Here is a 26635-nt window from a genome sequence, read left to right as displayed (position 1 = left end):
TTAAGGTCGTAATGCGGTTTCTGACAAAGTTTTTGACACCAGTCCAAGTGCGATTTTTTAGGGCATGTGGTTCAGAATTAATACAGCGAAGGCAGTCCAACTTTTGTGGTACCTGGCATTTATGGATGAAGTGCATCATGTGCTTTTCGACAGCATATATTTCAGCATCGGTCCACTTACGTTTGGTGATGCCTCCTGTCATCTGGGAAACTCCCATATCTGTTAAAAGACAAACGCTGTCAAAAAATTTCAGTCCAAATTAAAAAAGTCAAAACATGACCTCTGCTCTTTTAGTTCCAATGTTGAATGCAAGTACGACATTGGTAAAGTAATACTGTTCCTTGTCTTCATAGGACCAAAGCTTAAAAATTAAATATACCTTTAAAATTTTAGCCTGGTCTATAGAGCGATGAGTGTTCACTCAAAGAATGCAAAGATGTAATCTCCCTTCTCCACGGGTTTTCATTTGAATAAAATGCAAAAATAGGCTTACTCGCCATTGTTAAGAAATGCAGCCACCGGTGGCCTAGTGTTGCACAGGATACCAGTATTAGTACCGTACCTCATTGTTTCAGTGTCAAAAACTGCTCGGTATCACTTTTTTTTTTTTTTTTTTTAAATAGCACCGGTATCTAAAATATATGTAGTCTACATTGTAGACATCAGTAAGTGGCACACCTCTTTAGTGCGTGAAGGCAGGAATATTGCTGCAAGCACTCCGTGACGTGCCAAGTGTTACATGGAGTTTTTTGCCTACATGGCCAACAGTCACAGCAAACCTGTAAGGCTTTTTTTAAGTTACTGTGGCTCGAGGCGAGGACAACTTCAATATGGCCAAGCACCTCGCTAATGGATGTGTCCCATTAAAAAACAAAAACAACAAAATTGTAACCACTGCCATTCTTATTTGAACTATTATTCTTATTATTGCAACACGGACCTATTATATGTTCCTTGTTTAAAAAAAAAAAAAAAAAAAAAAAAAAAAAAAAAAAAAAAAAATGAAAGAGTCTCTTGAATTTACAGAATACATACACGTAATGGTGCACGGTCAGTATTAGGGATGTTCGATACAATTTTTTTTCTCCAACTGATAATGATATCAAATATCGATACCACTAGTCAATAAAATTCCCCACCCATAAATGACAGATTATTTTAAAGAAAGACATCTATATCCCAATATATTATTTTTCCTTAAAATTGCATGAAGTTAATGGCAATTTTGTGTTCATATAATTTCTTGTCCCGTTTCGTAAAACGGCTGCAGGAGGGTGGCATTTAAATGTATCGGTCACCGCCGTGAGTACTGACACCTTAAAATAAGACTGGTATTGGCACCGATACCCGATATCAGTAGTCACCCATCATAGACAGTGGGATGCCACCTCTGTTTCAATTTGAGCCAGGAAAAACCCTGGTGTTGAGCTTAACTGCATTTTTGCTTTGTTCCTTGTTTCTGTAAATAACAGGAGAGTCAACTAAATTAAACCATGGTTACTGCAGTCTATCCATTATTTTCATAACCTTCCAAATGAACACCCATACTTATTTTACAGAACCTTACCTAGGAGAATCAATTACGTAGTATAGGCCAGTGAAAACCAAAATCAATTACGTAGTATAGGCCAGTGAAAAACAGTTTCTCTATCTAATTTTTGTTTGTACCTTCAATGAGAGTGGTCTTGGAAGAAGATGGAAGGGATGTTGCAGCCTCTTCCTCAACATCTGCTTCCCCTGTAGCTTCTGGGACTGTGAGATCACTTTCCTCATCGCTTGATTCCTCTGGGTCTTGTGTAGAGTCAACTTTTTCTGAAAATAGAGCAAAAACATTGAAGATTGTAGCTTTCAAAGAAGTGTTCTGTTAACGTGTGAGAGAACAAGCTAATTTAGCAGAAAGACAATCTTGACTTGGCAGCATTCACAATATGTTGTACCAATAAACACACATCCATACCTTGCGGGTCAATCTGAACGTCATCAAGGGTTTGACCTTTATACTGGGAGAGGGTTCCTTGCTCCACAGCTAACAACATTTTGCTCATTTTGGCAAGCTGTAGTGTTCCTTGTGGTAGTCGATAATACTGCCTGTGCACACGAATGTCATGTCCCAGAAAGTCCGCAAGTTGGTCTGCTTCATTTTCTTGAAGATTAAGAACCTGTGACATTGTAGCTATGTGCTTCCTGAGCCTTGTTGATGTTAAGGCCTCTGGATTTTTAGCACCACTCTCCTTTGCAAGCTTTTGGATGCACTCTCCCCCTCTGTAAGCAGTCATGGCTTCCGGTCTTCCAAACATGAATACATTTTCTTTTAAGACTCCACACATCTCACGGGTTTGAGCTAGGAGCTCCATGGCTGAGACCATTGATGGTTTTAGGAGCACAGGGACACCTCTTCCTCGTTTCCCCCTGATTTCTAATCTAGTGAAAAACTCGCACATCTTGTTCTCCAGAGGGGTGAGACAGGCTGCCATGTCCTCGTTATGTTCCAGCTCTTTCCTTTCTACGAAAGTAGACAGTTCCATTCTTGACACCTCTCCTTCTCTTCTTCTGTTGAAAATTATCACCTGAGCCAGTGTCACTTTCGCCAGTGCTGCATAATTACTCGCAGAAGGACAGAGTTTAAGCATTCTTTCTGCAACTTCTCTACTCTTTTCCACATGTTCGTCCAAAAGTTTGACATCTTCAGTGAAAGGTAAAATCTGTGGTGCATTCCACTTTGCCTCTGTCATTGTCGTCGTCGCACCTCTGCTAATCAATGCCTTCCATCTGAAATTTTTGATTGTCTTAAATTCTCTAGCATATTCCAACAAGCACTCATCTCTGTCAACTGAAGACAAACTATCACTTTCAATCAGCTCACTAAGTACACCCAGACTGTGACCAATTTTTAAGGCTAAGGAGGGTTTTTTGTATGTGTTGTTTTCCGAGTTGTGCCCAGCCAATACCTTCACTGCAGTTATCACACGATTAAAGTTTGCAGGATAGATGAGCTCCACTGCCTTGCGAATAGATGAATTCTTCCGGGCCTCTGTCAGCAGTCTACCAAGTTCTCTAAGTCTTTGCCTTATGTAGTCATGTCGGTTCTTTCTTGATCCATTTAGATCAAAGAGATGCTGTCCAAACTTTAAGAGTAGGTCGTCGTCATAGATCACACGAGTCACCTCATCGTAGATCATGCAGGAAAGTACAGTTTTTAATCCGTCACTAATTTCACATGCTACTGCAGTTTTTAATGCACATCTTGATTGAACTCGCTTTTTAGAAACACCTAATTCCTTCTCAGATTTTTTCTTGGCAGGACAGATTTTAATGTGCTTCCAGATTGTTTTCTTGGCATAGAGCCCTTGGCAATGAAAACAATGGATAAAATCGGAACCTTGTTTTCTTTCCCGAGGTCTATAGCAGGCCTGCAGATCTCCTTCTCCACTCCTCACAATAAGAGAATTGTGAGCATAATTTCCACGGCGTCGTAAAATATTCAACTCATCTCGTCTTGCCTGTGAATTCTTTGGATGCATGAATGCTTTCGCAACCTCTTCTTTATCTGCATGCTTAGCTTCTAGATGTCTTGCAATTTTTGATGAGGGCGTTAGACAATACAGACAGTAGTTCCGTTTATCATATACTCTCTTAATTTTAGAGTTTGAGGGTGGAGACACTTTGATAGATTCTGAAATACACTGGACTCTGCTTTTTTTCAGAGGACTTTGGTTTCTTGTCCCAGAGACCTTAAGTAGGCTCCTCTTCCTTGAAGTGTTTGTCTTTGTCTTCTCAGAGGTTTGAGCATCAATAGCTGAATTAGCCAAAGATGGGAAGACAGATGAAGATGATGTTTTCTCCAGTGGACACAAGTCTATGCTATCGTCAGAGTCGAACATATTTTGTTTTTCTGTTTCTGGAATATAATCTTTATCATCATAGTCTGTATCATCAGAGATCTCCGGTGATTCGTCCAAACATGTGGAAGACTGAAGAAAAGAAAAAGTGTACAGTTACCATAATGTATTGAGGAAAAACGTTTCTTTGTAAATCACATCTTTTTTTTTGTCTGTAGAATGTGAAAAAATAAGACATTCACATAAGGACATATATAAAGGCCAAACTACTCATGTCATTACAGATTAATATAAATTTTATCCTATTTTTTCACGCATGAAAATCTAACAGTGATAACTTGTATTTATTAACCTTACCTGAGGACTATTGGCAACATTTAGGATATCATCTGTGACTTCACATAATGGTGTCTGCTGAAATGACAAATACAAAAAATGATTACAAGAAAAAAAAAAAAAAAAAAAAAAAAAAAAGAAAAAAAAATGCTAAAAATAATTTCACACTTAATTTTATAGGTGTTCAGGTGACTGCATCTATGGCAGGACATTTCAACTTAACATTGTCTATCCATAATTTTGGGGTCATTCAAAACAGCCAATTTGCCCTGACCTAATTGGTCCAGGCATTACTACAAACATACCAAACCATACTATTTGTTTGTTCAAATCACACCACACAAGGAACGTTATTACGATAGCCATGTGGACCGATAATTTTAGGGCCAATCAAAACAGAGAGACACGCACAATATGCCATAACCTAATTCACTAAAGGAATTTTTTGGGCTCCTCCACCCCACCACTTTTCAATACAATAATGACCTGTCAAATCTGTGTCTTTACAATTAATTTAAAAATACAACATGTTTTATCAAATTCAATTAACCATTCAGCCCTAATCAGTGCATGGTACAACGGTGTGGGAGAAACTGGATCTTACCTGAGGCCTGTCGCCAGCATCCATCCTGTCATCTCCCACCTCGAGAGGTGGTGTCTGCTGACAAAGATCAAACGTATAGGAATAAAAAACATGATAGAGAAAACAACATTACACAATGATATTTTTAGATAATTTTATATGCTTATATTTTACGGCTTCAGGTGACTGCGTTTGTTGCATTTTGGGACATTTTTTAGCGTCAAGCTAACTGGTCAAAGTTGAACGTGGACAATCCATACTTTTGGGGTCATTCAAACACTTCATGTCCAAGTCCAACTGAAAACAATACTGCAGCTATGGCTACCCATACTTTTTAAGTCATTTAAAACAAAGACACGCTTGATACTCAAATCATACTGGGGGACAGCAATTACGATAGGTGTGGCTTTTCATACTTTTCGGGTCATTAAAGACACAGATACACACTTGACACCAAAGCCTAATTGGGGACAGTCATTGTGACACCCCCGGTCTAGACATACTTTTGGGGTCATTTTACATATATGCACACACACTTGATACACAAGTCAGATTGGGGACAGTCCTAACTCTTGTAGCTATAGCGATCCATACTTTTGGGGTCATTCAAAAGACACTAGCACACACACTTGATACCCAAGTCAAATTGGGGACAGGCATCACTATTGTAGCTTTAGCGATCCATACTTTTGGGGTCATTCAAAAGACACTAGCACACACACTTGATACCCAAGTCAAATTGGGGACAGGCATCACTATTGTAGCTATAGCGATCCATACTTTTGGGGTCATTCAAAATACACTAGCACACACACTTAACACCCAAACCTAACTGGGGACAGTCACTGTAATAGCTATATCTATCCATACTTTTGGGGTCATTCAAAACACACTAGCACATACACTTGATACCCAAGTCAAATTGGGGACAGGCATCACTATTGTAGCTTTAGCGATCCATACTTTTGGGGTCATTCAAAAGACACTAGCACACACACTTGATACCCAAGTCAAATTGGGGACAGGCATCACTATTGTAGCTATAGCGATCCATACTTTTGGGGTCATTCAAAATACACTAGCACACACACTTAACACCCAAACCTAACTGGGGACAGTCACTGTAATAGCTATATCTATCCATACTTTTGGGGTCATTCAAAACACACTAGCACATACACTTGATACCCAAGTCAAATTGGGGACAGTTATCACTACAGTAGCTATGGTGATCCATACTTTTGGGGTCATTCAAAACACACAAGCACACACAATTAACACCCAAACCTAAATGGGGATTGTCATTGTGATAGCTACGCCCATCCATAATTTTGGGGCCATTTTAAACAAACTGAGGAACACACTTGCTACTCATGGCATGGAATGTATCACCTGCAAAAAGTTGGGGAACACTGTATATCCATTATTTTTGGGGGGGTGAAATGCAATTAGATCATTTTCCACACTCGTTCAGCCCTAACTACAACACGAAAAATCAGTTTAGCCGAAAACAATACATGAAACAGCAGTTTTAGAAACTGGATCTTACCTGACATCTGTCGCCAGCACTCATGTCTTCAGCAACTTCAAGAGATGGTGTCTGCTCAAACAAGAATAGACAATATGGAAAACATGACGGAGCAACCCTAACATGGCACAATACGATACTTAGGCTGCTTTTGGGTCTATTCATAACGAGAGAAATTTTCATGACCTAATCTGGGACAGTTGTGTGAATATAGGTCGAAAACGTTTTGCAAGTCATTGTATTTGTTTATACGTTAATACAATGCTCCAACTACATTTGAGCTGTGGTTTCGTAAAAACAAACAATTCCCCCTATATTAAATGATAGAAGCAGTGTGTAGTAGAACCTGTATTTTACCTTAGGTCTTTTGCTAGCACTCGTGTCTTCAGCGGCCTCAAGTGATGGTGTCTGCTCAAAGACGAAAAGAAAGTATATGGAGAACGTGAGAGCAATCATAACATAGCACAATTAGAGAGATATATAGGTCGAAAAATATTTGCAAATCCTGTTGTATTTGTTTACAATGCCCCAACTACTTTTGAGTCGGGGTTTTGTAAAAACACACAATTTCCCCTATATTAAATGATAGAAGCTGTGTCAAGTAGAACCTGTATTTTACCTTAGGTCTTTTGCTTGAACTCGTGTGTGCAGCGGCCTCAAGTGATGGTGTCTGCTCAATGACGAAAAGAAAATACATGGAAAACGTGAGAGCAATCATAACACAGCACAATAAGATACATACTTTTGGGTCTATTCAAAAGAAGACAGACAAATTATCACCTAATCGGGGACAGTTACAGGTCGCAAAAAGATTTGCAAATCATATTGTATTTGTTTACAATGCACCAACTACTTTTGAGTTGGAATTTCGTAAAAACACACACAATTTTGCCTATATTAAATGATAGAAGCAGTGTGTAGTAGAACCTGTATTTTACCTTAGGTCTTTTGCTCGCACTCATGTCTTCAGCGGCCTCAAGTGATGGTGTCTGCTCAAAGAGGAAAAAAGAATATATGGAAAACGTGATAGAGCAATTATAACATGGCACAATAAGATACATATATATAGGTCGAAAACGATTTGCAAACCATATTGTATTTGTTTACAATGCCCCAATTACTTTTGAGTTGGGGTTTCGTAAAAACACACACAATTTCGCCTATATTAAATGATAGAAGCAGTGTGTAGTAGAACCTGTATTTTACCTTAGGTCTTTTGTTCGCACTCGTGTCTTCAGCGGCCTCAAGTGATGGTGTCTGTTCAAACAGGAAAAGAGAATATATGGAAAACATGATAGAGCAACCATAACATGGCACAATAAGATACCGGTACATATATATAGGGCGAAAAAGATTTGTAAATCCTATTGTATTTGTTCACAATGCCCCAACTACTTTTGAGTTGGAGTTTCGTCAAAACACACAATTTTCCCTATATTAAATGATAGAAGCTGTGTCAAGTAGAACCTGTATTTTACCTTAGGTCTTTTGCTAGCACTCGTGTCTTCAGCGGCCTCAAGTGATGGTGTCTGCTCAAAGAGGAAAAGACAATATATGGAAACCATGATAGAGCAATCATAACATGGCACAATAAGATACCAGTACATATCTAGGTCAAAAAAGATTTGTAAATCCTATTGTACTTGTTTACAATGCCCCAACTACTTTTGAGTTGGGGTTTCGTAAAAACACACACAATTTCCCCTATATTAAATGATAGAAGCAGTGTAGTAGAACCTGTATTTCACCTTAGGTCTTTTGCTTGCATTCGTGTCTTCAGCGGCCTCAAGTGATGGTGTCTGCTCAAAGAGGAAAAGACAATATATGGAAAACATGATAGCACAAACATAACATGAATAAGTTACAAGATGACATAAATGACCCAATACCTTTTTGCGCCAAGGCCAGTCTGAATTTCCGTAGTTATACGACAATTCTTCACCTGGAGCGATGTCTCGGATTGCAAAAAGGCAAAGATGTGGCAAACCACCAACTTCAATAACCTTCATCTTGCAGTTTGGCTTTATGTGGTTGTCATTTACGAGCCTTCCCAATGACTGGTCTTCATCTGATGCATCAAGACTGGAGGGGGGGAGGGAAATAAGAGTGGAAGCTGCCTGCCCAGTATAGATATGATTCAAATGGAAAAGGGAAGTCTAGAGTTTGAAGTTTTATCTAACGGCTGAGCAAAGGCATAGATCATGCCTGATCTATGCATTACGTAGTACTCATTCATAGCGAATGTTGACTACACATCTGTGTTTGTTTTTTTTGTCCATAAACATTCCAAACAACTCAACTCAAGTTCAGATAGAGAAATACTTACCACCAACCTTTACCTCTCCAGTTGAAATAAAATAGGAAGACTGCTTCTTGTTCATTACGCTCCAAATTTTGCTCAAGACCTTGTTCACAAAGCTTTCCACGGTACTCCAGCACAAATTCTTCTTTGGTAAAAGTCTGTGTAGCAACCACACCTCGACCTTGAGGAGAGGCGAGAAAAAAATAAAAATAATCTAATCAACAGTAGTCGTAATTAGTCGACTAATCAGAACATACAGCATTTTGCACCAACAAGCAAATGCGCTTTTTAAAACCATCATTAGTTAACAATTTGAATTCTTTAAAAGTATAGACAAATAATGAAGATAATTAAGATTATATACATTGAACTTTGATTAGATTTTGCAGCTTGTACCATCATTCCTGACATGTTTATTAAAGATGGAGACAAACTGATGACAAAACTGTGACTTTAGATTTTTTTTTTGGCTGTAAATATTTTGAAATTGAACCAAAACTATGCAGACTGGCACCAATACTGTGAAACTGTACATGACTATCACGATACCAGAAACATGCTTTTTAAATGCTGCCATGAAAGGAAGGTGTGAATCGTATTAAGTATTTTAGTTGATATTTGCCCTTTAGCTTCTGACTCAGTTGTTAACATGGGTTAGCGCTAAAGACTAAAATAATCTATTCAGAAAATACTAATTTAATATATATTTTAACCCTATTTTATATTGTGATATACAGTGGTCCATCCCTACTTCGCAGTTCACTTATTGTTGATTCACTCTATCGCAGATTTTTACCACCAATTTCAATGGTGAGTACCCCATAAAATTATTTATGCTGCTATTTGTCCTTTTTTGTATGAGTAAATATAGACAGCGCTTTCTTGTATTTAACACAATCTATGACACTTTTAATCAAAATATATAATATTTGGTAAATTAAGAAACGTGTCATGACAGGTTTAAAAAAAAAAAGTTAACATTTTACTTTTTAATTCTTAGCAAGTCAGTGTCGAGCTATTTTTATAACAGGTCAAAGTTTTTCATACGTGTCACTTTATTTAACCACTACGACCTCGAGGAAATTCACCACACCCGTAACAAGTGAGGGAACACTGTATACCATTAGCATAGGGCTGCAATTGATATCGTAATGTGAATTTTTCCCCATATCAAATGGTGTTTCCAAACAAAATACACAAGTACTGAATTAGTGTTGCCTCTGATAACAAGATCGACTCAAAGATCAATGCTACTTTTGATACTTCATTTGATGTGCTGTATTTGCATCATCATAAAGAAAAGCGGTGGTATTAATCAGCACACACACAAGGAGCAAAGTGGCAAAATCTCCACACAGCAAAACAAAATGTACACACAAGTCACATTTTGATCTAAAATCTATTAGTGGCCACCAAAATGAATCTGTAGCAGCCTACTACAGATGCATGTATGTGGAAAACATGTCTTAATTTGCAGTTGGTTAATTGCAGCTATGAGAGCCATTCATATCATGCACATAAACAAAGATCAAATTAATGTCTTGAAAAATGTATACTCACCTTTGAATGGGTTAATGAAGGACTCTCTAAGTCCCATCTTATCCTTTTCCAATAGTACATGCTGCTCAGCATCTTTTTGTGGAGTGACCCGATTCCTCCGCCTTTGCACTGTTCTTCCATTGTTTGCCATCTTTCTATGGCAAAGAGGGTTTTGGTTATCAAGGCGGATTATGTAACTCACTCTGAACATTATCTTAAAAAGTCTACATAAACATATCCAAAATTACACACTCATAGTTCCACACCTCATGCTTTAGAGACTGCAGCTACACATTTGTTTCCCATTATGAACACATTTACCAATTAATGTCATCTTCTAGGTGAATGGCAGTTAGTCCAAGAAGTAAAATGGATGAAACTTAACCACAGGGAGTAGACAGAGATTTGTGTGTCATTCGGGCCCCCCCAAATCCAATTTAAGAGACACACCAATACAGTAAATACTATATGTGTATCATACATACAGCCAAACGTTTTTGCCACGTGACATTCATCAGAAATCTAGCCGACCGCTCCAGTGAGAGAGACCACTGTGCGTATGCACCTTTTTGGCACAATACAAAAGGAGAAGAGGTAATTAAGCCACAATGAGCATTAACGATGTCAGCCATTATTTTACCCAGTTCATCTACTGTTCTGTCTTTCTGGGGTTAAAGACTTCTACACTCTGCCCTGGTATTATCCACGAAGTCAAAATGTGTCCATATGTGCGTCTTTTTCTGTCGCTCATTTTGTAAAACAACGTGTCATCAGCTTGACTTGACTTGACTTCGTGTTCACTCCTTTCTCTCTTGCGCTTCCCTGCATATAAATTGCACCCCCACGTGAGGTGTCCTCCCGCCCCCTACAATTGACCAATTACGAGCGTGCATGGTAAAGAGCAAGCTGGAACTGGAGCTTCGACTAATTAGGGCATGAGGCCAGTTTGAGGTAACTTCCCCACCGCCAACCTGGCCAGTACGGAATGAACGAGAAGAGAGAAACTTCCCCTCCCCCCCTCCTTGGCCACTGGCCAGTAGCGAGTGAGTGAACGAGAAAGAGGCTACAGGCAGAAGCCTACTGTCCACCTGTTCGCAAACGACATCAGTAATGCTGAGACGGTTCGCATAACAAAATATATGCGTTACTAGAGGCATATTTTTGACCAAAAATTTGTTCGTAATTTAAAAACTTAATTTAAAAAAAAAAAAAAAAAAAAGTGCTGGCCAGTACGGAATGAACGAGAAGAGAGAAACTTCCCCTCCCCCTCCTTGGCCACTGGCCAGTAGCGAGTGAGTGAACGAGAAAAAGAGGCTACACGCAGAAGCCTACTGTCGTTCACCTGTTCGCAAACGACATCAGTAATGCTGAGACGGTTTGCATAACAAAATATATGCGTCACTAGAGGCATATCTTCGACCAAAAATTTGTTCGTAATTAAAAAAAAAAAAAAAAGTGCTGGCCAGTACGGAATGAACGAGAAGAGAGAAACTTCCCCTCCCCCCCTCCTTGGCCACTGGCCAGTAGCGAGTGAGTGAACGAGAAAAAGAGGCTACACGCAGAAGCCTACTGTCGTTCACCTGTTCGCAAACTACATCAGCAATGCTGAGACGGTTTGCATAACAAAATATATGCGTCACTAGAGTCATATTTTCGACCAAAAATTTGTTTGGAATTAAAAAAGCTAATTAAAGAAAAAAAAAGCGGGGTGGGTGGGTGGGGGGTAGTTTGTTTGGGGGGGAATTTTTCGTAACTGGAGATTCCGCTGCATTTTAGGACAAGGCTTGTTAGCGCAAGCCTAATGAGTTTGAAATTTCCTCTAACTTAGCGAGGTCAAGGCTGCAAGCTCCAGTCAGCAGTATGCCAACAAACAACGTGCAATGTCTTAGGTTACTGAAAAATATCTAGCGCCCTCGAATTTACAGGCATATCAGTCAGTATATGGAAAATGCTGCTCAAAAAGCGATCGTTTTAAAATACTTAAGACAGTTTAGTAGCCTACCTTCGAACAGAACGGCGCCAACTCCAAGACTAACGCGAAGTCCAGCTTTCCCGCGACTACACAGGAAATGACGTCGACAAAATGGGGCGGGTCACACTTTTTTGTCACCTGACATGCACAATATGCGCAACAGTTAATATAATAAATGAATAAAAGGTATTTTGATTTTATCTTTAAAGGAAAATAAGTGTAGGCATTGTTTGATAGTTATTTTAATTTGCATTTCTTATCTCTGCTCCGCTGCATGTAAATGTACATGGGTAATTTTCTAATTTCACCATATGTGTTCATGTTATTTTGTTGAAATGTTTCTTCTTCCTGACATGTATATGATGATATATTGTTTGTCTTTAGTGAAGCATAAACTAACCTACAGTATACCAATTTTGGTCATATCACCCGGCCCTAATAAATAATAATGACAGCTAATTCATCATCTATCCATTTTCATGCACAATATTCAGAATTCCACTTTTAGCACAACAAATTTAAGATTTTATTCATCACACTCCATTGACGAAACACATTATTTTTGTCAATACAGTGAGTAAACGTTAAGCAGATTTTGTCACAGATTTTGTCTTCTATAACTCCATAATCTACTGGCAGAGACATGCAAAACCTGCCAATTATCTGTTGTTTGCACCGAATAATCAGTTTATTTTTCATACAGCACTATGCACCTTATATGATAGTGTAGATTGGATATTAATCATAACGGATGGTAAAATTCGGTCCTTGACTAACAGTAGGCCCTACTTAAAGCTACTCCAACTAAAGTGAGACTACTTAAAGTGTAGCTGACACGCAAGCTACGTATCGTGGCCTAATTATCACTTGATCAATCATTTGCAATGTCAGAAACCTGAATGTAGCATATTTTTTAATCAACTTATCCAGGCCTGGACTGGCCATCTGGCATACTGGGCACATGCCCGGTGGGCCTATTGGGGCTGATGCAGTGCTTTTTAATTATTATTTTCCTACTTTTTACACCAAGAGGCTGGCCCACAATTTAGAGGGACCAGTCTGTTAGTTAAGTTCGAATACAGATAGCCAACTGAAACATCATCAATAAACATCAGTGGCAAAACTACATTAGGCAGGAGGCCGGTGGGCCTAAGTCAAAATGTCAGGGCCTATTTTATTTTTTGTGCCAGTCCAGCTCTAGACTTATCTATCATTAAACATTGTTTCTTAACATACAGTTAGCAATTTGTAATCACAGGTGTCTTACCTTTTAATGGTTTGTTGCTTCTGGCGTCCTCTTCTCGTGTCATGAAAGTTTCCTGTAAACTACATGCATTGAACCCTGGGAGCGGAGAGAGGGGTGCATGCAGGTATGGCAGGCTTTCTGTCCATATCAAAATTTTATAAATCGATATTTGGTTGCTTGTTGATGTTGGAATATTTTAGTGGTAATATTCATGTTAAAATGGCATATCTTGCATTCAGTCATTCGTGAGCTATTTGAACAGCACAACACTGAGACCACAGACCATGGTCAAAATCTGTGGATAAGTGGTTCGGATCATTGAGTGTCAAGGGGGGTCCCCTAGTGCAAGACCACATCTGGACAGACGACTATGCTGTTGTTAGATGTTGACATTCCTATTCTAATTGTTCTTACTAAGTCAGATTGTCCCATCACTGGTCAGCTATTTTTAGACAGGCCAGTGGAATATTCTTGTCTTGAGAACTAGCTCATGTTTTCACATACACATTGTTGTGTTTCAATTTTGTTTGAGTTGGTTTTGTTTTATTTTGGTAAGTGTCTTATGTTCCTGTGGTTCCCCTGTCTCGTTATGTCTGATTAGGTCCACCTGTGTGTCATTCCCCTTCCCAGTGTGTGTTGACCAATCAACGCCCTCTCCCTAGTGTGTTCCCCAGGTGTTTCTCATTAGTGTTGGTGTATTTAGGCTGTTGGTTTTGTCTTGTCTGTGTGGGATCATTGTCTATGTCAGGGCTTCATGGTGAAGTTTGTTTAAGTGGTGGGCTGTTGGGGTTGTCTATGCTGAAGTTGTTTGTTAATTGAGTCTCCCTCAAGACTCCGCCAGTCTGTCTTCCTCATGTCCATACCAAATCATGCCCAGTCTTCTCAGGTTCCATCCAGTCAAAGTTATTCTCATATCTGTTTGTCTCCCGGCCAAGTTTCTCTACCTTTGGGTCTATCCACCACAGCCAAATTCCACAGTTCATGACACAATTAGCCCACCAACAAGGACCCGGTGGAAGCCTCAAAACCCCATTCCGGCTTCAAGCCCCTGTCCCGGCACTTTGGCGGTTTCCAGCCCCCGTCCCGGCGCCTATGCACTCCCTGGCTGTTCGCCTGTGCCTCGGCCGCCTCTTGACGCTTCTCCTGAGCCACGGCCGCCTCTTGACTCTTCTCCTGAACCACACCCGCCCCAGGATGCTTCGCCTGTGCCGCTGCTGCCGCTACAGCCCCAGGACGTTCCTGGCCGACGCAGCCCCCCAGCCTCTCAGTTCCTGGCCGACGCAGCCCCCCAGCCTCTCAGTTCCTGGCCGACGCAGCCCCCCAGCCTCTCAGTTCCTGGCCGACGCAGCCCCCCAGCCTCTCAGTTCCTGGCTGACGCAGCCCCCGGCCTCTCTGTCCCTGGTGGATTGCCGCCGTCCCAGGTCCCCCCGTTGGGGCCGGTTGCTGCAGTCTCCTTGTCTCAGCTGCCGCAGCCCCAAGTTTATTCGTCTCCGCTGCCGCAGCCCCAAGTTTATTCGTCTCGGCTGCTGCAGCCCCAAATTCCTTCGTCTCTGCCACAATCTCCAGCCCAGGGTCTAACCCCAGGAGGCACGAGTACGGCGGATGATCCCGGATCCAGTGTCTGCCGGCGCAAGCGATGAGCCCACCGCAAGGTCCTTGGTGGGGTCAGGGGTCCATACTGAAGTTTAAGTGTCGTTCTGTTGTTTTTTGTCTATGCCAAGGTTGTTTGTTAATCTAGTTCACCACGTCTACTCCTGTCTCCATGTTAATCCAAGTCTGTCCATGTCTCAAGTCTCCACGATTACTCAAGTGTCTCCCCGTTTCCGCCAAGTGTCTCCCTCCCTGTCCCTGCCAAATCTGTCCACGTTCCATCCAGTCAATAAAGTTATTCTCATTTCTGTTTGTCTCCTTGCCATGTTTTACTGCCTTTGGATCTATCCACCACACACAATTAATGACACGTCAGTTTGTTTGTTTTTTGCATGTCTCTTTTAACTTCCCTCCATCACCTGGCTCTCCTTTTCCTCCTTGTAACTGCTCTGCAGACAAGGGGGGAATATAATTGGATACAATTAACTTCAAAGTGGCAGTTTGTTGCCTCAACTCTGCAAGTAGCCAAGCATTTGGCCCTGCTTACACGTCCCCTCAAAAAAAGGGAAAAGGGCTCATTATTGACAGTCTTACCCGTTATTGATGCATGTTATGGAAACAATGGCTTGAATATTTCTTGACAATATGTGACCTCAATATTCTAAACATGATGTTCTTATTAATTTTACATTTGTGAAATATGAGTTATGAATCAAAATCCATCCGTTTTTATCTATCTCAGCGGGTGGCCATTTTGCCACTTGCTGTTGACTGAAGATAACATCACAGTTGCTCGGGGCTCAGGCAATGACCAGTCACAGCTCACCTGTTTTCTAAAGTTGTGCTGTGATTGGTTATTAGTTGTAAACTGAATAACATTATTGTTTTTCACTTGAGAGCAAGTGGCAAACTATCTGCTTTGTGATATTAATAAAAACTGCTGGATTTGGCTGGTTATATTCCACTCATGCAATATTAACCAAAATACCATATTTAGTACTTAGGGTGGGAGGAAAGATACACGGAAAGTTTGCATTGTACTTGTAAAAAAAAAAAAAAAAAGTGTACAGTACATGTTTTGATGCCAGCATGTCTGACGGATCTGTTCGAAAATAGCTCACCAGTGATTGGACACTGTGTCTTGACTGATGACTGAAGTCGTTGCATTTGTATTGCTGTTGCTGCTATCACAGACTGTTCAGGACCTAGGCTTGGAAAACCCTTGTAGTCTTCTTTTCCCGCCAAATCTAAATGATATTGATTCACGTACCCTACAAGTTGCTCCACCGGAACCATTGTGTGTTCTGGGTTTTAGCACTCTATTCAAAATTAGGTGTTTAGAAGGTCACACTAAAGTCACACAGGGCCTCTCAACCGCCTCTTTGTTAGTGTGTTTAGACCTCGTTGCTCGGCCCTGCAACCAGAGGTACCTACTTTCCACATACTGCATGTTAAAGGCGACCCCTACTTCATCGTGTACCCAAAATTTCAGCCTCCACGATAAAGCCTAAGAGTAACAAAGGTCGTGCCAAAGTCACAGAGGCCACCCGGTTTGAAATAGTGCGTGTATGAACATGTATGGTAGATGCTTGTGCCAACCTTTCCATTGCGTTGGAGCATCGTCATTTGGCTCCACCAGCAGCAAGAGTATGTCAGAGCTGGAATCCTGTACATTTATCCTGGGTGTCCACCCACTTCTCCAAGGTCAAAGGTCAAAGGCATCACATCAAAATCACGAGAGCTCCCTTTTCAATGAAGGCGCCGGGTGCTTTGCCAATGCATCAAGACTTATTAGCACTTAATTAAGTCCATTTCCACTTATGTCGAAGCTAGGTGTACGGCATATACCCATTTCTTTTTCAGTGCGTTTTGCGTCAGCCAGACCCACCCTCCACTGCCTCTCATTGGTTTGCCTGGTACTCAGTGTCTTATTGGTAAGTTAAAGGCATGAGGACTGATGAGACAATCAGAGGGCGTAGGAGTATGTTATCTTAACGTTAGTAACTTTGACCTAAACTAGCTGAATTAGGGTAAAGTTGGGAACCCACATAATTGTTCGCTTTCAGGAATTGTATAATTAACCCAGTTTGCAAAGACTTTTTATGCCAGACTGTAATGTTAGATGAATGAAAGTAATAAATGCCCAGAAGGACCAGTGATTATCTCAGTTTCTTTTTTTTCTTATTTTTATGAAAATAAGAAAAATAAAATATTTAGACCAGTTTAAACAATGTTAGCCAAGTTACTCTGAAACTTGATGTCAACTAATTCATGACATAGTTTAATTTTATATTAGATAACACATTATTCAAGTTTTCCTCATAATAAATACATTTTTAATGACAAACTGCTCCTAATCAAGGCATGATAATTTTATTATTGTGACTGGAGTAATTGGAAACAATGGCGTTTTACATGTCACCTGTTACTTACATGTCTTTTGTCACCATTTCTAAAACACCACCATTGCTGAGTTAGGGCCCAAACCCACTTCTATTCTTTTTCTTCCATAATTAAATTATGTTACACCTGCTGTAACACTCGAACGTTCAAATTTGACGTATGACAGAACTGGCCCACCCGCCATCGGATGTCCCGGGTTTCATCCCTGGACTCCAAATGTAGGGATCGGGGAGGTCACGCCCAAGTGGCACAGGACCTTCCTGGTGGCACTTTACCAGTGTCCTGACCCTCGTCGCTCGGTCCCGCCACCAGCAGGGCACCTGATTATTTCGTATGAATAAGCCATACCCAACCCCATCGTGTATATCATATTTTAAACCACTAGTACAACCGGAAAGATCCCAAAGGTCGCGTAGTGAAAGAGGAGTAAATCCTACAACATAACTTGGGAACACATGATCGTAGCTCTAACCCATGAGCCCTTGTTGAGTTGGGCTCAACCAGGGCTTCGATGAGATGTCTTACTGGCACTGCTGCAGCAAGCTGCTGCCAAGCTAGGGCCCCAAAACCCTTCTATTGTTCTTTTCCCGCCAAAATAATGTCACTTTTGGGGACCTAGCACACATTCCCGCCAAAAATCATAGTTACACACAAATTGAATATGGTAAATGTCACTTTTGGGGACCTATACCACACACTTCCACAAGGGGCAATGTAGAGTACACACAGATTGAATGGGGGGTCCTTACTTACGTCCAGATTGGGGACTTTCATGCGTTCACACACCAGTTGATTGGGGACACTAAAACTTTTGGGGACCAAAACCACTGTCCCCAATTAGATGACACTGTAGTTGCATTTAGCATGGTCAAATTAGTGTTCTCTCCAAAAATCTCGACCTGTCCCCAAAAACTACTTTTAACATTTTTTCTGTGTGTTTGTGTATGCTCCCCCCATACACACACACACATATATACACACACACACACACATATATATATATATACACACACACACATATATATATATACACACACACACACACATATATATATACACACACACACACACACATATATATATATATATATATATATATATATATATATATATATATATATATATATATACACACATATATATTGTTTTGGCTCGACATATGGGATGTGCCCCAAAGACAAAAGAGCACGCATACTGTTGACAGTGAGGTCAGCTAATCAGAAAGTGAGGTGATGAGGAGGCGACGAAGCATGGTGGGGAGTCCAAAATCAAAACAGCCATGAAACAACAGAAAGTCATTGCTTGTGCTGTTTGCACTCCTTTAAACACCTTTTCTTTTCAATGTGACTTTTTTTCTGCTAAAACCAATCCACAAAGTTATCACCACTGGTTCGCTCTGTTTACTCAGAAGTCACGTTTAATCTTGAGAGGTTTTACGAGATTTTTCGACATTGCAGATATTCATGAATCTAATCCCTACAACTCCTCCGTTTTTTTGTCCAGGGAGGGACTGGGCATCTGGTATACTGGGCAGATGCTGGCCCACCCTGCCCACACAGAGCTGATGCAGTCTTATATGAAATGTATGAATGTATGAATACAGAATATCTGAATTGTTTACATTACAATTGCTGACCTGGCATTGACGATCAAAACAGGGTCACCCCCACCAATCCTGATACGTTTGGCTGATTTAGGCTCCACGTCAAATCCTAAAACAAAACAATTTTTTACCGTATGTTACTATAACATAAAACAGAAGCAAAAATACACCTTGTGGAAATACTCACCAGTCTCGCCAGTGGGACATTTATCAGTTTCAGGGTGAAGAATCATAGTCTGAGTGATGTCTGTTTCCTTTGAAATCAGCTTGCCATTATCAAGTGTAGTTCCTTCAAATGGTACAGTATCTACAGGTAGTATCTCTTTCTTTCGCCCCTGGGATAAATCTGTTTTATCTACAGAACAAATTACAAAAAGCAATAATATTTAATGTAACACGAATGAAACAAAACAAAACAAGATTCTAAATCTCTTTTTGCTATCTATCCTATTACTTTTGAATTCATATTTGTGTTGTAGCTCCTCCACTTGAAGCTGTAATTTGATTTTATCGCACTGGGCCTAGAAGGGGGAAATGAAAACAGAGAATCAAACAAAACATTTTGACAGCAACAACAGAAATGATTTGTTATAATTTTGGTGTGTGTGTTCTTGTAATAATACATAGTGAGGACCAAAATATGTCTTTATCCAACAGAATGAGGACACTTTTGTGAAGTGAGGACATTTTGGCCGGCCCTCACTTTGCAAGACCTCTTTTTGAAGGTCAAGACTTGGTTTCAGAGTTTAGGTTTGAATTGGGTTGTGGTTGGGGTTAGGGTAAGACAATCATTTTTGATGGTTGGGTTTAGGATAAGGGTCTAGGAAATGCATTATGTCAATGGATGTCCTCACAAAGGTATATGTACAAGGATGGGTGTGGCTGTAACTCGACGAATGCTAAATAATCCAAGTTCAAATGTCTGATAAAAAACACAAATAGTAATAATAATAATAATAATAATAATAATAACTAGAGCTGCGAGCAGCTATAAAGGGCCCTCGCAGCCCGGGCCACGTTGGGGTCCTTGCACGTTGGGGTACTGGCACGTTGGGGTACTGGCATATTGGAAGCAAAATTTCTTTGAAAATGGCATAATAAACGTTTACATGTAGAATATTTTTTTGCAAGTGTGTGTGTCAAGCTCAACGGGTTTTGGTGATTGTTAAGACCTGCAAAAATCAGCGTCCTTTTTTATTTTTAGGCAATGAGTTGCCCTGATTGGTATTTTTTTGTAAAAGTGTATATACACATCATCGCTCGTACTCATTGCACAATGTTACTTTTATTGTCCAAAGGGGCAATCAAAAATGAATAAAACAAAATGGAAACGTACATACGTTTGGATCGGTGTGAAGCCAGTGAACAATTTGAGTGGTGGAAACTAAAAGAATATTCATAAATGACTTAGTTATCACACTTAGAATGAGTGTACATTTTTTGTACAAAATACCGTATGTGGGGTATTTTATTTATTTTTATATATAAGCCTCAAGGGCTAGGTGGCGCTGTATTTATAACTGAATGTTGTCAGAGAGATACCTTCAGGCCTTGATTATAAGCATACATGTCAAGTGTGGGATTTTTTTTTGGAGCATGTACCGTGGAGTTATTAAGCATATCCTTCATTCACGATATTGCTTTTAATGTCCATAGAGGCTATCAAAAATAAATAAAAATATATATATGTTTGGATAAGTCTGATGCCAGTGAACATTTTGAGTGGTGGAAACTAAAAGAATATTCATAAATGACTTAGTTATCACACTTAGAATGAGTTTACATTTTTTGTACAAAATACCGTATGTGGGGTATTTTTTTTTCATGCCTCAAGGGCTAGGTGGCGCTGCATATATAACTGAATGTTGTCATAGAGATAACTTCAGGCCTTGACGATAAACATACATGTCAAGTTTGGGATTTTTTGGAGCATGTACCGGGTAGTTATCAAGCATATCCTTTTTCATTGCGAAACACACATTTTGATGCCCCGCCCTCATCATATCGTATTTCGAAAAGTCAAAATTTTTCCCCCTGTCGTTGGCTCAGGTCTTGACATGGTCCAGGCCAAGTCTTAACTCAGTCGGATGAAACGTGTAGGAGAAGTGGGCAAAAGTCTGCCCCCTGTGAATGTGCAAAAATCGTCAAAAATGGGACATTCAAAAATTCGTAGCTCACTTCCTGTTCATTTTAGCATATGGGTACAAGAGACTTTTTTGTAGGTCTTGAGCTCTCCCTCATACACCTAAAAATATTCGTCGTTCTTGCTTAAACGTACAACCGGGGCTGCTTCGTTAAAAATTTCGAGGGGGCGCTATTGAGTCATTTTTTAAAAAATAGCACAATCAACAATAAAATATTGCTCATTTTACCAGGCCAGATGTGTGTGCCAAGTTTCAGGAGTTTCTGTGCATGTTTAGACCCTCAAAACTGGTGTTGTTTTCTTGGCGAACAGCGCTTAGCCACGCCCACAGCAATTCGCGAAAACTCACAAACTTCGTGTTGTGACATCATGAAGGCCGAAACCCTCATCTGAGCAAATATGAGGTAGGTCCAGTTAACGTGTTTGGAGAAAAACGTAGAAGAAAATTCGTAAGAAAAAAAATTGCCACTAGGTGGCGCTATCAGTTAGATGAAATGTAAGTTAGTAGATGTCTTTAGAGCTGGACTCTCATCAAATGTGTGAAATTTTGAGAAGATAGGATCATCTCGGTCAGGTTAATGCAGCTTTTATTGTCACGAAAAATCTTCAGACTTTGCGTCACCGTAGCGGCCACGCCCTTTGGCGAAAAGTTACAATATTCGGTGTGGGGCATCATCAACATCTTAAGGCTTTTCTGACCAATTTTCAACTGGATCCCTTCAACGAGCTCAGCACAGTAGCTAAAAACGTAAAGTATGACATTTATTGTAACCACTAGGTGGCGCTATATGTAGCACTGAATTTTGTCATATAGATGTTTTCAGGCCGTGACTATTACGTTGCCTGAGAAGTTTGAGATTTTTTGGAGCTTGTACATGGGAGTTATTCAGCATTTGCTCTTTCTGGACAAATGAAATTTTAAAGGCAATATTTGATGCCCCGCCCCCGTCATATAGTATTTTGAAAAGGCAAGACTTTTTGCCCAGCTGTTCTCTTAGGTCTTGAGATGATAAATGCCAAGTTTGAAGTCAATGGGATGAAAAATGTTTGCATAGGGGGAAAAAGCATGACCACAGTGAATGTGCCTAAATAGGCCAAAATTGGACATTAAAAAATTCATAGCTCACTTCCTGTACATTTTAGCTACATGGTCCCAATAGACTTTTTTGTGCGTCTCGGGGTGCTACACGTGCCTGCCAATTTTTGTTGCTCTAGCTCAAACGTGCCGGGCTTGGTTTTTATTTTTCTACGCTAGGGGGCGCTATCGAGTCGCATTGTTATGACGACTTAATAATATCAAATTTTTCGCCGGGCCTGAGGAGTGTGCAAAGTTCGGTGAGTTTTCGTGAATGTTTAGGTACCCAAAATCGCGATCGTTTGCGGAGAATAAAGAAGAAGAATAATAATAATAATAACTAGAGCTGCGAGCAGCTATAAAGGGCCCTCGCAGCCCGGGCCACGTTGGAGTCCTTGCACGTTGGGGTACTTGCACGTTAGGGTACTGGCACGTTGGGGTACTGGCATATTGGAAGCAAAATTTCTTTGAAAATGGCATAATAAACGTTTACATGTAGAATATTTTTTTTGCCAGTGTGTATCAAGCTCAACGGGTTTTGGGGATTGTTAAGACCTGCAAAAATCTGCGTCCTTTTTTATTTTTAGGCAATGAGTTGCCCTGATTGGTATTTTTTGTAAAAGTGTATATATACATCATCGCTCGTTGTACTCATTGCACAATGTTACTTTTATTGTCCAAAGGGGCAATCAAAAATGAATAAAACAAAATGGAAACGTACATACGTTTGGATCGGTGTGAAGCCAGTGAACAATTTGAGTGGTGGAAACTAAAAGAATATTCATAAATGACTTAGTCATCACACTTAGAATGAGTTTACATTTTTTGTACAAAATACCGTATGTGTTTTTTTTTTTTTTTATATAAGCCTCAAGGGCTAGGTGGCGCTGTATTTATAACTGAATGTTGTCATCGAGATACCTTCAGGCCTTGATTATAAGCATACATGTCAAGTGTGGGATTTTTTTTGGAGCATGTACCGTGGAGTTATTAAGCATATCCTTCATTCACGATATTGCTTTTAATGCCCACAGAGGCTATCACAAATAACTAAAAATATATATATGTTTGGATAAGTCTGATGCCAGTGAACATTTTGAGTGGTGGAAACTAAAAGAATATTCATAAATGACTTAGTTATCACACTTAGAATGAGTTTACATTTTTTGTACAAAATACCGTATGTGGGGTATTTTTTTTTTATGCCTCAAGGGCTAGGTGGCGCTGCATATATAACTGAATGTTGTCATAGAGATAGCTTCAGGCCTTGACGAAAAACATACATGTCAAGTTTGGGATTTTTTGGAGCATGTACCGGGGAGTTATTAAGCATATCCTTTTTCAGTGCGAAACACAAATTTTGATGCCCCGCCTTCATCATATAGTATTTCGAAAGGTCAAGATTTTTCCCCCTGTCGTTGGCTCAGGTCTTGACATGGTCCAGGTCAAGTCTTAACTCAGTCAGATGAAACGTGTAGGAGAAGTGGGCAAAAGTCTGCCCCCTGTGAATGTGCAAAAATAGTCAAAAATGGAACATTCAAAAATTCGTAGCTAACTTCCTGTTCATTTTAGCACATGGGTCCAAGAGACGTTTTTGTAGGTCTTGGGCTCCCTCATACACCTAAAAATATTCGGCGTTCTTGCTTAAACGTACAACCGGGGCTGCTTTGTTAAAAACTTCTCGGGGGCGCTATTGAGTCATTTTTGTAAAAATAGCACAATCAACAATAAAATATTGCTCATTTTACCAGGCCAGATGTGTGTGCCAAGTTTCATGAGTTTCTGTGCATGTTTAGACCCTCAAAACTGGCGTTGTTTTCTTGGCGAACAGCGCTTAGCCACACCCACAGCAATTCGCGAAAACTCACAAACTTCGTGTTGTGACATCATGAAGGCCGAAACCCTCATCTGAGCAAATATGAGGTAGGTCCAGTTAACGTGTTTGGAGAAAAACGTAGAAGAAAATTCGTAAGAAAAAAAATTGCCACTAGGTGGCGCTATCAGTTAGATGAAATGTAAGTTAGTAGATGTCTTTAGAGCTGGACTCTCATCAAATGTGTGAAATTTTGAGAAGATAGGATCATCTCGGTCAAGTTAATGCAGCTTTTATTGTCACGAAAAATCTTCAGACTTTGCGTCACCGTAGCGGCCACGCCCTTTGGCGAAAAGTTACAATATTCGGTGTGGGGCATCATCAACATCTTAAGGCTTTTCTGACCAATTTTCAACTGGATCCCTTCAACGAGCTCAGCACAGTAGCTAAAAACGTAAAGTATGACATTTATTGTAACCACTAGGTGGCGCTATATGTAGAACTGAATTTTGTCATATAGATGTTTTCAGGCCGTGACTATTACGTTGCCTGAGAAGTTTGAGATTTTTTGGAGCTTGTACATGGGAGTTATTCAGCATTTGCTCTTTCTGGACAAATGAAATTTTAAAGGCAATATTTGATGCCCCGCCCCCGTCATATAGTATTTCGAAAAGGCAAGTCTTTTTGCCCAGCTGTTCTCTTAGGTCTTGAGATGATAAATGCCAAGTTTGAAGTCAATGGGATGAAAAATGTTTGCATAGGGGGAAAAAGCATGAGCACAGTGAATGTGCCAAAATAGGCCAAAATTGGACATTAAAAAATTCATAGCTCACTTCCTGTACATTTTAGCTACATGGTCCCAATAGACTTTTTTGTGCGTCTCGGGGTGCTACACGTGCCTACCAATTTTCGTTGCTCTAGCTCAAACGTGCCGGGCTTGGTTTTTATTTTTCTATGCTAGGGGGCGCTATAGAGTCGCGTTGTTATAACGACTTCATAATATCACATTTTTCGCCGGACCTGAGGAGTGTGCAAAGTTCGGTGAGTTTTCGTGAATATTTAGGTACCCAAAATCGCGATTGTTTGCGGAGAATAAAGAAGAAGAAGAAGAAGAAGAATAATAACTAGAGCTGCGAGCAGCTATAAAGGGCCCTCGCAGCCCGGGCCACGTTGGGGTCCTTGCACGTTTTGGTACTTGCATGTTGGGGTACTGGCACATTGGGGTACTGGCATATTGGAAGCAAAATTTCTTTGAAAATGGCATAATAAACGTTTACATGTAGAATATTTTTTTGCCAGTGTGTGTGTCAAGCTCAACGGGTTTTGGTGATTGTTAAGACCTGCAAAAATCAGCGTCCTTTTTTATTTTTAGGCAATGAGTTGCCCTGATTGGTATTTTTTTGTAAAAGTGTATATACACATCATCGCTCGTTGTACTCATTGCACAATGTTACTTTTATTGTCCAAAGGGGCAATCAAAAATGAATAAAACAAAATGGAAACGTACATACGTTTGGATCGGTGTCAAGCCAGTGAACAATTTGAGTGGTGGATACTAAAAGAATATTCATAAATGACTTAGTTATCACACTTAGAATGAGTGTAAATTTTTTTGTACAAAATACCGTATGTGGGGTATTTTTATTTTTTTTTATATAAGCCTCAAGGGCTAGGTGGCGCTGTATTTATAACTGAATGTTGTCATAGAGATACCTTCAGGCCTTGATTATAAGCATACATGTCAAGTGTGGGATTTTTTTTGGAGCATGTACCGTGGAGTTATTAAGCATATCCTTCATTCACGATATTGCTTTTAATGTCCATAGAGGCTATCAAAAATAAATAAAAATATATATATGTTTGGATAAGTCTGATGCCAGTGAACATTTTGAGTGGTGGAAACTAAAAGAAAATTCATAAATGACTTCGTTATCACACTTAGAATGAGTTTACATTTTTTGTACAAAATACCGTATGTGGGGTATTTTTTTTTCATGCCTCAAGGGCTAGGTGGCGCTGCATATATAACTGAATGTTGTCATAGAGATAACTTCAGGCCTTGACGATAAACATACATGTCAAGTTTGGGATTTTTTGGAGCATGTACCGGGGAGTTATCAAGCATATCCTTTTTCATTGCGAAACACAAATTTTGATGCCCCGCCCTCATCATATAGTATTTCGAAAAGTCAAAATTTTTCCCCCTGTCGTTGGCTCAGGTCTTGACATGGTCCAGGCCAAGTCTTAACTCAGTCGGATGAAACGTGTAGGAGAAGTGGGCAAAAGTCTGCCCCCTGTGAATGTGCAAAAATCGTCAAAAATGGGACATTCAAAAATTCGTAGCTCACTTCCTGTTCATTTTAGCATATGGGTACAAGAGACTTTTTTGTAGGTCTTGGGCTCCCTCATACACCTAAAAATATTCGTCATTCTTGCTTAAACGTACAACCGGGGCTGCTTCGTTAAAAATTTCGAGGGGGCGCTATTGAGTCATTTTTGTAAAAATAGCACAATCAACAATAAAATATTGCTCATTTTACCAGGCCAGATGTGTGTGCCAAGTTTCAGGAGTTTCTGTGCATGTTTAGACCCTCAAAACTGGCGTTGTTTTCTTGGCGAACAGCGCTTAGCCACGCCCACAGCAATTCGCGAAAACTCACAAA

General features: G+C 40.0%; 2 protein-coding genes across 18 annotated transcripts in view; both read right to left on the bottom strand.

The window, feature by feature from the left end:
• Positions 1 to 18068, bottom strand: part of LOC144026107 (uncharacterized) — an 18249-nt gene extending 181 nt beyond the window's left edge. The window contains exons 1-13 of one of the 12 annotated variants that reach the window (XM_077532656.1): positions 13367 to 18068; positions 12130 to 12237; positions 10149 to 10282; positions 8613 to 8769; positions 8176 to 8368; positions 8035 to 8085; positions 6644 to 6694; positions 6308 to 6358; positions 4780 to 4836; positions 4197 to 4253; positions 1958 to 3971; positions 1669 to 1812; positions 1 to 219 (exon numbers count right to left, since the gene is read on the bottom strand). The exon at positions 1 to 219 is cut by the window's left edge and continues 181 nt beyond it. In XM_077532656.1, coding sequence (XP_077388782.1) covers positions 1 to 219; positions 1669 to 1812; positions 1958 to 3971; positions 4197 to 4253; positions 4780 to 4836; positions 6308 to 6358; positions 6644 to 6694; positions 8035 to 8085; positions 8176 to 8368; positions 8613 to 8769; positions 10149 to 10278 — 3124 coding nt within the window. In that variant the 5' untranslated portion in view covers positions 10279 to 10282; positions 12130 to 12237; positions 13367 to 18068. Of the gene's footprint in view, positions 220 to 1668; positions 1813 to 1957; positions 3972 to 4196; positions 4254 to 4779; positions 4837 to 6307; positions 6359 to 6643; positions 6695 to 6905; positions 6957 to 7224; positions 7276 to 7492; positions 7595 to 8034; positions 8086 to 8175; positions 8369 to 8612; positions 8770 to 10148 lie in introns of those variants that run through there. The other 11 variants (XM_077532657.1, XM_077532653.1, XM_077532655.1 and 8 more) reach the window with 11 other exon arrangements.
• Positions 1 to 26635, bottom strand: part of spdl1 (spindle apparatus coiled-coil protein 1) — a 339338-nt gene that overhangs the window by 23641 nt on the left and 289062 nt on the right. For all 6 annotated transcript variants that reach the window (XM_077532662.1, XM_077532663.1, XM_077532664.1 and 3 more), the window contains 3 exons: positions 19396 to 19462; positions 19129 to 19296; positions 18975 to 19050 (listed from right to left, as the gene is read on the bottom strand). In XM_077532662.1, the coding sequence (XP_077388788.1) occupies positions 18975 to 19050; positions 19129 to 19296; positions 19396 to 19462 (311 nt within the window). The remainder of the gene's footprint in view (positions 1 to 18974; positions 19051 to 19128; positions 19297 to 19395; positions 19463 to 26635) is intronic.

The sequence above is a fragment of the Festucalex cinctus genome, chromosome 9, assembly GCF_051991245.1.
Source record: "Festucalex cinctus isolate MCC-2025b chromosome 9, RoL_Fcin_1.0, whole genome shotgun sequence".
In the NCBI taxonomy this organism is placed as follows: Eukaryota; Metazoa; Chordata; class Actinopteri; order Syngnathiformes; family Syngnathidae; genus Festucalex; species Festucalex cinctus.
This window is presented reverse-complemented; position numbering and strand designations above follow the sequence as displayed.